The 13264-nt window shown below is 45.0% G+C and overlaps 1 protein-coding gene across 3 annotated transcripts; it reads left to right on the forward strand.

Moving 5' to 3' along the window:
• Nucleotides 1–239: 239 nt before the first annotated feature.
• Nucleotides 240–13206, forward strand: LOC140467263 (uncharacterized). Of its 3 annotated transcripts, none has more exons than XM_072563511.1 (4): nt 240–325; nt 1916–2066; nt 3671–3741; nt 10160–13206. In XM_072563511.1, exon 4 carries the CDS (start codon nt 10461–10463, stop codon nt 11832–11834), a length of 1374 nt encoding a protein of 457 aa, XP_072419612.1. In that variant the 5' UTR covers nt 240–325; nt 1916–2066; nt 3671–3741; nt 10160–10460; the 3' UTR covers nt 11835–13206. The 3 variants fall into 3 exon arrangements, with proteins under 3 accessions (XP_072419612.1, XP_072419614.1, XP_072419613.1); XM_072563512.1 differs by lacking the exon at nt 240–325 and adding an exon at nt 1184–1238; XM_072563513.1 differs by lacking the exon at nt 3671–3741.
• The last annotated feature ends 58 nt before the right edge of the window (nt 13207–13264 follow it).

Below are 13264 nucleotides of genomic sequence, written 5' to 3' on the forward strand. Positions count from 1 at the left end.
AGGGGGAGGGGGGGGGGTCACCATGCCTCAAGCCAGGTAAGCTTTTGAGAAGAAAACTCCGTAATAGTACCCTCAGCTAGTGCGAGAATTGAACCCACACCAGACATCCCTCTGCATTTCAAACCAGCTGCCCACCAACCTGGACAAGAAGGGACAATGGTGCTACCATTACCCAGAAGGCAGCGCGACGGCCAACTGACCCCCATGGCGCAAGCGCAGCTCTCGAGCATGCGCAGTGGTAAGAACAGTGAGGAAAGTGGATAATGAGACGCTTCATCCTCTGCTTTGGCGGCGGTTCTTTAACCTCCTGGGGAACCTGGCCGAGGTGAACGGCCGCCGACTGATTTGGGGCCGATGCGGACAATAAATAAATATGAAGCTTTGGGTGAAATCACTGGGGCCTGAGATCTCCAAGAGGGTCGCGGCAAGTCAGCTGGAAGTTACAAAGGGAACAGGAGAAAGCAGCTACAGAATCAGCAGTCGCTAGTTTCCCCCTTCACGGGCCGCCCCGTGGCCGCCATCTTTGTCCTGTCCTAAGATCAGGCAAAGCCCGTGACGGGGGGGGGCGCGCGGGCGAAGTCACGAGCTGGGGGGCGGGCCTAGAGTCTGGATTCTCCAGCAGGGGCTGGGGCGGAGCATAGTGCTGGTGGGCGGGGTCTTCGTCAGGGGATCTCTCTCGTAGGGGCGGAGCCGCAGGCGGTGGGCGGAGCCGCAGGCGGTGGGCGGGGCTCTCCCTTGGAGTTGGAGGCGAGTGTTTGGGCTCGGGAGCTGAGGGGGAGGTCTATCTGGGGGGCGGGGCGCCCTCGGAAGTGGGCGGGGCCACTCCTGGTTCCTGGGGCAGTGTTTGCTGATATGTGTTACTGTGGGTAACTGATGTGCGCTAAGACTGGGTCTGTCTCTCATACTGACTCACAGCCAAACAGACAGTAGGAGCCGGAGGATAACCTTTTGAGTCTGTTTCTCTATCCATCATGATCCTGCTCATCCTTTATCCCACTTTTTTTCCGCATATTGTTTGATCCCTTTAGACCCGACTGCTGTATCCAACTCCTTGAAATGTTTGGTGCAGACTACTTTCGGTGCTTGTGAATTTCACAGGCCCATCACTCTCTGGGTGAAGAAATTTCACTCAGCTCAGCCCTGAATGGTTTACCCTGTATCCTACCTCATCAACAACATCCTTCCTGCACCAGAGGAAGCCAGAGGAAAGACATTCTGAAGAGACAACCATTTTCTTGGTGTGTTTGTTGTGCGTAAATCCACTCTTTCCAACCCCTTGGCAAAAGAGTTTAAAACTTTACTATTTACGCTCCAGCATAGAAATTCATATCATCCCCTCCTCCTGGTCCAGGATGACCATGCCTACTCTCTGCAGCACATTGCATCAAGGTCTGAAGCCTCTGCATTCAAGGATGGCAGTTACTCAGGGTCATTTCTGCCTTGGGTCTTCATGTCACCGAACAGAGCTTTTGGACACATGAAGCAGGATGTCCCATGAGTTTGTGGGATGCAGAGATCAGGTTCTGCTTTCTTTTCTTTCCTTCTGCATTGCTGATCTGACTCATCAATAAGAGATTGGGTCTGAAAGGCAAATTCAGCTTGATAAGCTCCATTCTGAATAAAGGGCAACAAAGTCCTCCTACTCATTCTGATATTAGAGAGGTGTGCTGAGAGAAACCTCGAAAGTTTTAACAGGGCTGGACATGGTAGGTGCAGGAAGGATGTTGTTGATGAGGTAGGATACAGGGTAAACCATTCAGGGCGGAGCTGAGTGAAATTTCTTCACCCAGAGAGTGATGGGCCTGTGAAATTCACAAGCACCGAAAGTAGTCTGCACCAAACATTTCAAGGAGTTGGATACAGCAGTCGGGTCTAAAGGAATCAAACGGTATGAATTTGTAAACTTCTTTTACAGGATGTTCAAGGAGGCTGCACCGAGATCTCACCTGCTCCCTGGATACTTCCTCAACTGTAAGAGTTTTCTCTGAATTCTGTGCTTCTGATATCTTTCCATTTGCAAGTTCCAAGGGGAGACTTTCAAATTGAAGAATGAAGTTATTACAGAGGTATATATTTTTGACATTCATCTCCAACTTTGAGCTTTTAGTTCTATATTATTTTATCTGTGAGGTTCCATGGCTCTGGAGTTGGTGTGGCTGCTTTATTGTGGATCTAAATCCATGTCCATTCATTGTTCTGTTTTACCTTTCTCCTCCCTAATCACCTCTCTACAATTATCTAACTTTCGTGATGTTTTGTATTTTACTCTCCTGTTGACTATTTCTAAGTGTGGTTTCTACTGCAGCCCAGCCATGACGTAACCTCTGTTGCTTTCTGGGGAGGGATATGAAAGGCTGTGTGCCTGGAGGAGGTCACCGTGGTAGAGATAATGACAATCAGAAAGGAAAGCAAACAGGAATGAGATTTTTAAATTTTGGTAAAGCAAAGAACTGCAGATGCTGGAGATCTGAAACAAAAGGAGTTCTGAAGAAGCATCACTGGTCTTGAAACCCTAACTCTGTTTCCTATCCACAATGCTGACAGACCTGCTGAGTTTCTCCAGCAATTTCAGTAGTTTTAAAATGTTACCCTTGAGCCTTTGCTGATCAGTGAGCCTGGGCTGGTGATGGCTGAACAAGACTTGGTGCGAGTTAGCACATGGGGACAGAGTTTTTGAGAATCTCAAGATGAGATGGAGGTTGATTGTGGAAGCCTAGCAAGGAGGGTGTCAGAATAGTCAACTCTTGAGAGGTAACAAAGGAATGGGTGAGCGTTTTGGCAGCAGATGAGCTGAGACTAGCAAAGAACAACAGCTAAAAAAAAACAGCAAAGGAACAGGCCCTTTGGCCCTCCTAGCCTGCACTGATCCAGATCCTCTATCTAAACCTGTTGCCTATTTTCTAAGGATCTGTATCCCTCTGCTCCCTGCCCATTCATGTATCTGTCTAGACCTATCTTAATTGACACTATTGTGCCTGCCTCTACCACCTCCGCTGGCAACGAGTTCCAGGCACCCACCACTCTCTGTGTAAAGTATTTTCCACACACATCTTCCTTAAACTTTTCCCCTTTCACCTTGAACTCATGACCCCAAGTAATTGAGTCCCCCACGCTGGGGAAAAGCTTCTTGCTATTGTTATGACACAGGTTAATTTAAACCAGCAATGCAGAAAAGATTTATCCCAAGCAGTAATCTGTGAAAATTCGATAGGCCAAGGACTAGTTAAAGTAAAAATTAACACCTTTATTTCTTAAAGTATAACAGAGAATAATTAACTAATAACTATTTACAATTCCTTCCTCTAACCTGTTACCTTCCCTTCTATAATACTAGTCCAATAAAACTCCCGATTATGATTTACAAAACAAATCATCTGAAAACGAGGCAGCTTTCGTTTTCTCTGAATTCCGGTCTTCTTCACAGGCTATTGATCGATAAAGGGACCTTTTAAGAGAGGTATTTTTCAGGTAGGCTTTTTACATGCTGGGGCTTGGCAGATCTCTGCTCAACTGTTCAATTTTCCCAGGTCTTATATCCCAAACCGTTGGATTGTGTCATTGGTTTTTAAGATTGGCAATGTACTGAATTCAAACTGGACTGGAGTTTGGTATTTTTTGGGGTGTAATTTAAACTGATAAGCCTAATTCAAATCTGTTTTGTCATTTCCAGGCAACCAGCTAATCGTATTGTTTGATCAAATGTTACATTATATTTCTTTTCAGAGCACTTGGTTCTGTCAGGTAGGTCTGTTGCTTTTAACCTTTTTAAAGGTACAGTACACCCACATCTTCATAACACTATCCACCTGGTCTATATCTCTCATGATTTTGTCGCCCTCAGGTTCCTCTTCAACCTTGTTCTTTCTAATGACAATAGTCCTAATCTACTCAGCCTTTCTTCATAGCTAGCACCCTCCATACCAGACAACTAGAGTGGAGTTGAATGATGTTACTGAGTTAGAAATAAGTGGTTTTGGTGATAATGGGGAAGTTGGAAACTCATCTTGGGGTGAAATATTTCACCATAGCTGAGAACTGTGTAGTTCAGCCTTCGATCATTGTCAGGGAAAGGGACAGAATTGTGACGAGGGAGTGGAGTTTGCAGGGACCGAAGACTTCAGTCTTCCTAATGTTTAAATGGAGGAAACTTCTTCTCATCCAGTCTAAGGTGTCACACAAGTCAGGACAATGGGGAACTTGGAGGTGACTGTATCAACATAAATGAACAATGCTTTTCTTCTTAGCTGATGGAGTTTGTGAAATTCTCATAAAGTTGTGGTTGATTTGTAGATATATTAAAATCATAAACTACACCCCTGCCATTCATTTTCTCTCTCCAATTCTGTTTCTTTGAGTTTACCTTCCTAAAAGGTCAGTGTCTTATGTATGTCCAGACTGATAGCAGGTTGCCTTCCCTGAAGGACATCAGGGAATCAACTTTGCTTTTTATGACAATCTAGCAGCTTTCATGGTTAGTTTTTTACATATACCAACTCCATAAATTACCAGATTAATTAATGTAACGAAGGCTACATCAGGTTCCAAGCAATCGATTGTGATAGGGGAAATTCTTGTCAGAGGCACAGACAGATGGTTCTACAGCTGACAACAAGAAATCAGAATAGTATATTGCCTCCCTGGTACCAGGATCAAGGATATCTCAGAGAGACTGCAGAATATTCTCAAAGGGGAGTGGGGCCAACAGCAGGTCATTGTACACATTGGAACTAACGACATAGGAAAGAACAAGGATGAGATTCTGAAGGGAAAATATAGGAGCTTAGGTAGGAATTTTAAAAGGAGGTCCTCAAGAGTCGTAATATCTGGATTACTCCCAGTGCTACAAGCTAGTGAGGATAAGAATAGGAGGTGAGAGCAGATCAATGAGTGGCTGAGGAGCTGGTGCAGGGGAGAAGGGTTCACATTTTTGAATCATTGGAATCTCTTATGGGGTAGAAGTGACCTGTGTAAGACAGACAGATTGCACTTGAATTGGAAAGGAACTAATATACCGTCAGGGAGATTTGCTAGAGCTGCTCGGGAGGATTTAAACTAGTGAGGTGGGTGGGACCCGGGGAGATAGTGAGGAAAGAGATCAGTCTGACACTGGTATAGTTGGGAATAGAAGCAAGTCAAACAGTTAAGGCAGGCAGGACCAAAGCAGAGAGCAAGGTAAACTAAACTGCATTTATTTCGATGCGAGAGGCCTAACAGGGAAGGCAGATGAACTCAGGGCATGGTTACGAACAAGGGACTGGCATATCACAACAATTACAGAGACGTGATTCAGCATTGGACTGGCAGCTTAATGTTCCAGAATACAAATGCTACAGGAAGGACAGAAAGGGAGGCAAGAGAGGAGGAGGAGCGGCATTTTTGATAAGGGATAGAATTACGGCTGTACTTAGGGAGGATATTCCTGGGAATACATACAGAGAAGTTATTTGGGTGGAACTGAGAAATAAGAAAGGGATAATTATTTTATTGGAATTGTATTATAGACTTCCCAATAGTCAGCTGGAAATTGAGAAACAAATTTGTAAGGAGGTCTCAATTATCTGTTGGTAGTGGTAGGGGACTTTAACTTTCCAAATATAGATTGGGACTACCATAATGTTAAGGGTTTAGATGGAGAGGAATTCATTAAGTGTGGACAAGAAAAGTTTCTGTTTCAGTATGTGAATGTACCTACTAGAGAAGGTGCAAAACTTGGCCTACTCTTGGGAAATAAGGCAGGGCAGGTGACTGAGATGTCAGTGGGGGAGCACTTTGGGACCAGAGACCATAATTAAATTAGTTTTAAGATAGTGATAGAAAAGGATAGACCAGATCTAAAAGTTGAAGTTCTAAGTTGGAGGAAGGCGAACTTTGACGGCATTAGGCAAGAACTTTCAAAAGTTGATTGGGTGCGGATGTTCACATGTTAAAGGATGGCTAGAAAATGGGAAGCCTTCAAGCAGACAGTAGGTTCCTGTTCGGGTGAAAGGCAAGGCTAGTAGGTGTAGGGAACGCTGAATGACCAGAGAAATTGAGATTTTGGTCAAGAAGAAGAAGGAAGCATATGTCAGATATAGACAGCAGAGATCAAGTGAATCCTTAGAAGAGTATAAAGGCAGTAGGAGTATACTTGAGGGAAATCAGGAGGGCAAAAAGTGGACATGAGATAGCTTTGACAAAAAGGGTTAAGGAGAATCCAAAGGGATTTTATGAATACATTTAAAGACAAAAGGATAACTGGGGAGAAAATAGGACCACTCAGAGATCAGCAAGGCAGCCTATTTGTGGAAGTACAAGAAGTGGGGGAGATACTAAATGAGTATTTTGCTTCAGTGTTTATTGTGGAGAAGGATATGGAAGACACAGAATGTGGGTAACTAGATGATGACATCTTGAAAAATGTCCGTATTACAGAGGAGGAGGTACTGGATATCTTGAAACATGTAAAGGTGGATAAATTCCCAGGACCTGATCAGGTAAACCCTAGGACTCTGGGAAGCTAGGGAAATGATTGCTGGGATGTTTGGATCATCGATAGTCAGAGGTGAGATGCCAAAGGACTGGAGATTGCTAATTGGTGCCAATGTTTAAGAAAGGTGGTAAGGAAAAGCCAAGGACCTATAGACCGATGAGCCTGACGTTGGTGATGGGCATTTGATGGAGGGAATCCTGCTGGACAGGATGCCCATGTCTTTGGATAGGCAAGGACCGATTAGAGATAGTCTGTGTGGATTTGTGCTTGGGAAATCTTGACTCAGTAACTTGATTGAGTTTTTTTCAAGACTTAACAAAGAGGATTGATGAGTGCAGAGCAGTAGACTTGATCCATATGAACATCAGTAAGGCATTTGACAAGGTTCCTCATGGTAGATCGGTTATCAATACAGGGAGAACTAATCATTTGGATAAAGAACTGACTCGAAGGTAGAAGACAGAGGGTGGTGGTGGAGGGTTGTTTTTCAGACTGGGGGCCTGTGACCAGTGAAGTGCCATAAAGATCGGTGCTGGGTCCACTACTTTTCATGATTTATATAAATGATTTGGATGTGAGCATAGGCGATATAGTTCGTAAGTTTGCAGATGACACCAAAATTGGAGATGTCATGGACAGCAAAGAAGGTTACCTCAGAGTACAATGGGACCTTGATCAGATGGGCCAATGGGCCAAGGACTGGCAGATGGAGTATGATTTAGATAAATGTGAGGTGCTACATATTGGAAAAGCAAATCAGTGCAGGATTTACACACTTAATGGTAAAGTCCTGGGGAGTGTTGCTGAACAAAGTGACATTGGAGTGCAGGTTTGTAGATCTTTGAAAGTGGACTTTCAGGTAGATAGGATAGTGAAGAAGGCGTTTAGTATGCTTTCCTTTATTGGTCAGAGTACAGGAGTTAAGAGATCATGTTGTGACTATATAAGACATTGGTTAGGCCGCTTTTGGAATGTTGTGTGCTGTTCTGATCTCCCTGTTGTAGGAAGGGTGTTGTGAAACTTGAACGGGTTCAGAAAAGATTTACAAGCATGTTGCCAGGGTTGGGGGATTTGAGCTTTAGGGAGAAGCTGAATAAGCTGGGACTGTTTTCCCCAGAGTGTTGCAGGCGGAGGAGTGAATTTATAGAGGTTTATAAAATCATGATGGGCATGGATAGAGTAAATAGACAAAGTCTTTTCCCTGAAATGGGAGAGTCCAGAACTAGAGGGCACAGATTTAGGGTGAGAGGTGAAAGATTTAAAAGGGACATGAGGGGCACGTTATTTCAGGAAAAGGCTGGAATGAGCTGCCAGAGGAAGTAGTGGAGGCTGGTACAATTACAACTTTTAAAAGGCATGTGGATGGGTACATGAATAGGAAGGGTTTGAGGGATATGGGCCGGATGATGGCACATGGGACAAGATTAAGTTAGGATATCTGGGCGGCATGGACAAGTTGGACTGAAAGGTCTGGTTCCATGCTGTACAGCTCTATGACTCTAATTCACTCAAATTATTAAAATTGACCGGGCTTTGAACGAAAACAGACACTCGGTTGTGCGTAATGGCACTTTTGGATAGCTAAGAAATACTAAAACAGGGATAAGGTTCAGGTGAAGAGAAATTTTGAAATCCAAAGAGGAAGGTTGAAGCAGATGAACAATATGGTGAAATAATTAAATATAGCAGAAAAGAACAGGAGAGGACAAAGAGTTTAACTGAAATTGTACATAAGTGAATCAGCATTGTACATGATAGAAAATAGTGGTAAAATGTATATGAAAGATTCTTTATTTGAATGGCCAAACTATCTGCATTAAGATAGATGAACATATGACACGAGAGAGGGAAATGATTTTGAATCAATCAATGTCAGGGAGACATGGTTAAAGGGTGATCAAGGGTTGGACGTAAACATTCCAGGGTATATTGCAGGGAGCCAGTCAGGATGGGAAAGCAGAAGGGAAAAGGAAAAGGAAAGTCCTTTTTGACTCAACTATTGGATTGTTTCTGAGGACATGCTGACAACAGATGATAAGTCCATATGTAGAATGAGGTCCGACCCACGCCGTGCTTGACACATGCCCCTAAAATTTCCTGATGTGTACACTGACAAGAAGAGTTGTAGCATCCAATGTTCATAAGAGTTTTTGAGAAATGTTGTGGCTGGAAGAAGATGTAAAGATGGAGAGGATTCTAGGGGATGAAATGTGTTTCACTGACAGAGAGGGCTGTGTAAGGTGGAACAAGTTCTTTAGAAATGGTGGAAAATTCACAGGAGTGGAACCAAGTTCCAGGAAAAGAGATGGACAGCTGCAGGGCTAGGTGAGACTACGGTATGAGGAATAGAGGGGATGGAGGATGTTACAGGAGCATGTCGATTGTAGAGTCTAAGGAGGTTACATTGAGGCGATTTGCATGGAGTTGGGACTGTTGTACAGGCTGAAAGAACACAGAGTTATAGGGACTAGATGATATTATTAGCTTAGGAATAATGGGCGGCATGGTAGCTCAGTGGTTAGCACTGCTGCCTCAGAGTGCCAGGGACCTCGGTTCGATTCTGGCCTTTGCCGACTGTCTGTGTGGAGTTTGCACATTTTCCCCATGTCTGCATGGGTTTCCTCCGGATGCTCCAGTTTCCTCCCACAATCCAAAGATGTGCAGATTAGGTGAATTGGCCATGTTAAATTGCCAAGTCGGGTAAATTTAGGGTAGGAGAATAGGTCTGGGTTGGTGACTGTTCGGAGAGTCAGTGTGGACTTGTTGGGCTGAAGGGTCTGTTTCCATACTGTAGAGAATCTAATTTAAACATTTTAGCCACTTGATGGAATGAAGAGAAAGGGAGCTTTGTAGGTGCTGCAGATATTAAAGGGGTAGTGAGGGTTCTCGTAGCAGAAGGAGGAAACATTGGATTTAATGAGATGATAGGAATCAGGAGAGTTGTGAAGTGTTGGAATTGGTGCCAGAGATATGGATTGTGCTAATGGCTGGAAGAGTTTAGAGTTAGGGAGGGGAATATGTGCTGCAGTTGGTTAAAGAGGTATGGAGGGTTACAATGGCATAGGAGGCAATTACAAATCCAGAGCATATTGTCGGACCCAAAACTGTATTTATAACATATTAAAAGTATGCATGTGCATACCGTTCACACTTCGCAAGATAAAGATGCCCTCCATACCTGCACACACAACTGTCAGTTCACAATCTACAGGATAAGGATCACCTACACGCTCACACATGCAGAACTGAACAGATTCACAATCCACAAGACAAAGACCCATACACTCCTCCACCACACACATACACGTGTGTGCATTTGCAGAACTGATGATGCACAATCTACAAGATAGAGACCAGCACCTCAAACAAGCATGCGCAGTGAGGAGGGAAAGGGGCCCAAAAACCAGGGGTGGGAGGAAACATAGAGGGTCCGTGACACAGAAGGCCCTCTGTCTCCCTTCTCCTATACTCCCCGCTTTAGCTCTTCCGCTTTGGATGACCACCACCACCATCAGCAATCACCCCACCCCAGTACCCCTCACTGACCTTCTGGGTCCCTCCCAGATCCTGGCCACTTTACCTCCCACTTTTCTTGGGTGCTCATCTCTTTCCACACAACTCGCCCATTCCTCTATCTGGACCTCTTTTTATCCTGTTCTGAATGATGCCTCTTGTAAACTCTCTCTCCAGAGTATAAGAAGGGGAGGATTAACAAAGAGCAAATGCAAGCCTCACATCAAAATCTGACTGAGCTGCTCCACTCATCAGCACCATCACACTCGTCTGTATTATCGGCCTCTGGATATGGAAGGCATTCGATTTGATTTCCTTACCTCTTTTTGACAAAAGAAACTTCAGTGGAAGTTCTCCAGTATACAGACTCTGGGACAAGTTGTAACCAACCTGACCACACAAGCAGGGAGAAACCAGCTGATGCTAGGTTGCTTTAATTGTTTGTGTTGCCTGGAAGCGCTCAAAGAACACTAATGCCATGGAGAGTCCATGGAAGTGCCAGGACTGCGGCAAAAGGTTCGGTTGTCAGTCCCGTCTGGAGTACCACCGACGGGGGCACACCGGGGAGAGGCCATGGAAGTGCGAGGACTGTGGGAAAGGGTTCAACCATCGGTACCTGTTGGAGTACCATCGGCGTGGGCACACTGGGGAGAGGCCTTTCAGCTGCACTGTGTGCGGGAAGGCTTTCACTCAGGCAGCCAACCTGATGTTGCACCAGCGGATTCACACAGGAGAGCGACCATTCAGCTGCAGCACCTGTGGAAAGAGGTTCAGTTGCTCAGCCAATCTCATTGGTCACCAGCGGATTCACAGTACGGAGAGGCCCTTCACCTGCTCCCTCTGTGGGAAGGGATTCACTGGGTCCTCTGACCTCCTAAAACACCAGCAGACACACACGGATGAGCGTCCCTTCAGGTGTCCCGCCTGTGAGAAGCGCTTCCGGAGGGCATCCACTCTTGCCACCCACCAGAGGATTCACACCGGGGAGAGGCCTTATGCCTGCCCTGATTGTGGGAAGGGTTTCACTGGGGCATCTGGCCTCCAGTCACATCGGCGGATTCACAGCAAGGAGAAGCCGTTTGGCTGCTTGTTGTGTGGGAAGAACTTCAGGCAGTCGTCCGCCCTCAATGCACACCAACGTGTTCACACTGGGGAGAGGCCATTCACCTGCTCTGTCTGTGGGAAGGGGTTCACCCATTCTTCTGGCCTCCAATCACACCAGCGAATTCACACCCAGGAGAAGCCGTTTGGCTGCACATCTTGCGGAAAGAGTTTCAGGCATTCAACAGCCCTCAGTGCGCACCAACGTGTTCACACTGGGGAGAGGCCATTCATTTGCTCCGTCTGTGGGAAAGGATTCACTCATTCATCCAACCTGCTGTCACACCAACGAATTCACACCCAGGAGAAGCCATTTAGCTGCACTTACTGTGGGAAATGTTTCAGACAGTCATCCACCCTCACTGCACACCAGCGTACTCATACTGGGGAGAGACCATTCACTTGTCCTGTGTGTGGGAAGCGATTTACACAGTCTGCCAACCTGCTGATGCATCAGCGGACTCACACTGGAGAGAGGCCATTCACCTGCACCGTGTGCAAGAAGGGCTTCACTCAGGCTTGCAGCCTGCTCTTACACCAACGTACTCATGCTGTGAAAGATGCCTCAGCTGTTCGGAGGATGGGAGGGAGTTCACCCAGTCGTCAGTTATTGAGGAACGCGAAACAAAACCACTTGGCTCCTGACTCTTCAAAGCCTGTCCACCATCTAGCAGGCACAACTCAGGAGTGTGAAGGAATACTCCCTACTCACCTGGATAAGTGTGGCTCCAACAACACTCCAGAAGCTTGATACAAACCAGGACAAAGCAGCCTGCTTGACTGACAAGTCATTCAAAAGCATTCAGTCCCTCCACCGCTGATGCTCAGTAGCAGCAGTGTGGATCATCTACAAGGAGCACTGCAGGAATTCGTCAAGGCTCCTGAGACAAACTCCTGACCACTACCATCTGGACGGACAAGGGCAGCAGATAACATGAGAACACGTGTGACCTGCAAGTTCCCCTCGAACCACTCACCATCTTGACTTGGAAATGTATCATTGTTCTTTGAGTGTTGCTCATCAAAATCTTGGTACTCCCTCTCTGACAGTGTTTTGGACAGCAACTCACAACACCTTCTCCAAGGCAGTTAGAGATGGGCATCACTGACTGGGCCAAACTTTATAGCCAATGTCCCATAAACAAATAAAAAGAAATGGGCATATTGCTTTAGGCAGAATCTGTGACAAAGACTGGTTTGAGACCTATTCACCAGAGGTGGCAACTGCCATTGAAGCAAATAGACCAGTCCACACAATGTCCAATGTAAATGCATCAGCTATAATATTGCATCAATTTGAAGTTATTGTGGGGGATATCCTGAACACAAAGACCAGTTCAACCTTTGTCAAAAAATACCAACTGCCCCATGATGATGTGCTTCTGCTTCTATCCCAGATACTATCTTTCAAGACAAAACGTTTGGGTAGGGGAGATATGGGAGTGTCTCCAAACTGTCGTTGCGAGTGTCTTTGTGTCTAATTATAATATCCAACAAAACAGTAAAATTGTTCCAGGGCTCATGGATAATTTAGAGTTGTAATGAATGGGTCGTCCCACTTAGATTAAAAGACAAAGAAAGTTCCATTACAAAAGGCAACTGGAACCATTCGCTCATAGTTCAGTGGAATAAACCAATCTGGTATCTCTATGCATTTCAATGAAAGGAGAGTAGATGAGGAAGTGGCCATCTCTTACAGATGTATGTATCTATGCCATTGAACATCGAAAGAAAACAGCATTTGACTCTCTGGTTGCTGGCTGAGACATCAGAATCATATAGGATAGGGAGAGATCATTGTACAGACAATTTAATGTTGTCTCATTTAACATTTTAAATTCCTGCAGTGAAGTGCTGTGTATTAGTAATAAATGTCACATCAGCAAGGCCAAGAAAACACAGGCTGACTTGGGAGGAGCCTTTAGGATTACTCTTCAGAGTGTTGACAGTTTGGAACTTTATCTTTTGCTATATTTCAATGAACTTTCCTGTTTCTACAACTAGTTCTGAATTCCTTTAAAGGAATATCTGTATTATCTTGCTGTTTATTTTGGTCCTAATGAAATCAATCTGGTACTATTATACACTAGAACATAACTGTTTATAAAGAATATTCAATTCCACACTTTTTAGTGAGGGCTTTATTTCATTTACTCATACCATAAAACACTCATGCCATTG

This window comes from Chiloscyllium punctatum, chromosome 45, assembly GCF_047496795.1.
Source record: "Chiloscyllium punctatum isolate Juve2018m chromosome 45, sChiPun1.3, whole genome shotgun sequence".
In the NCBI taxonomy this organism is placed as follows: Eukaryota; Metazoa; Chordata; class Chondrichthyes; order Orectolobiformes; family Hemiscylliidae; genus Chiloscyllium; species Chiloscyllium punctatum.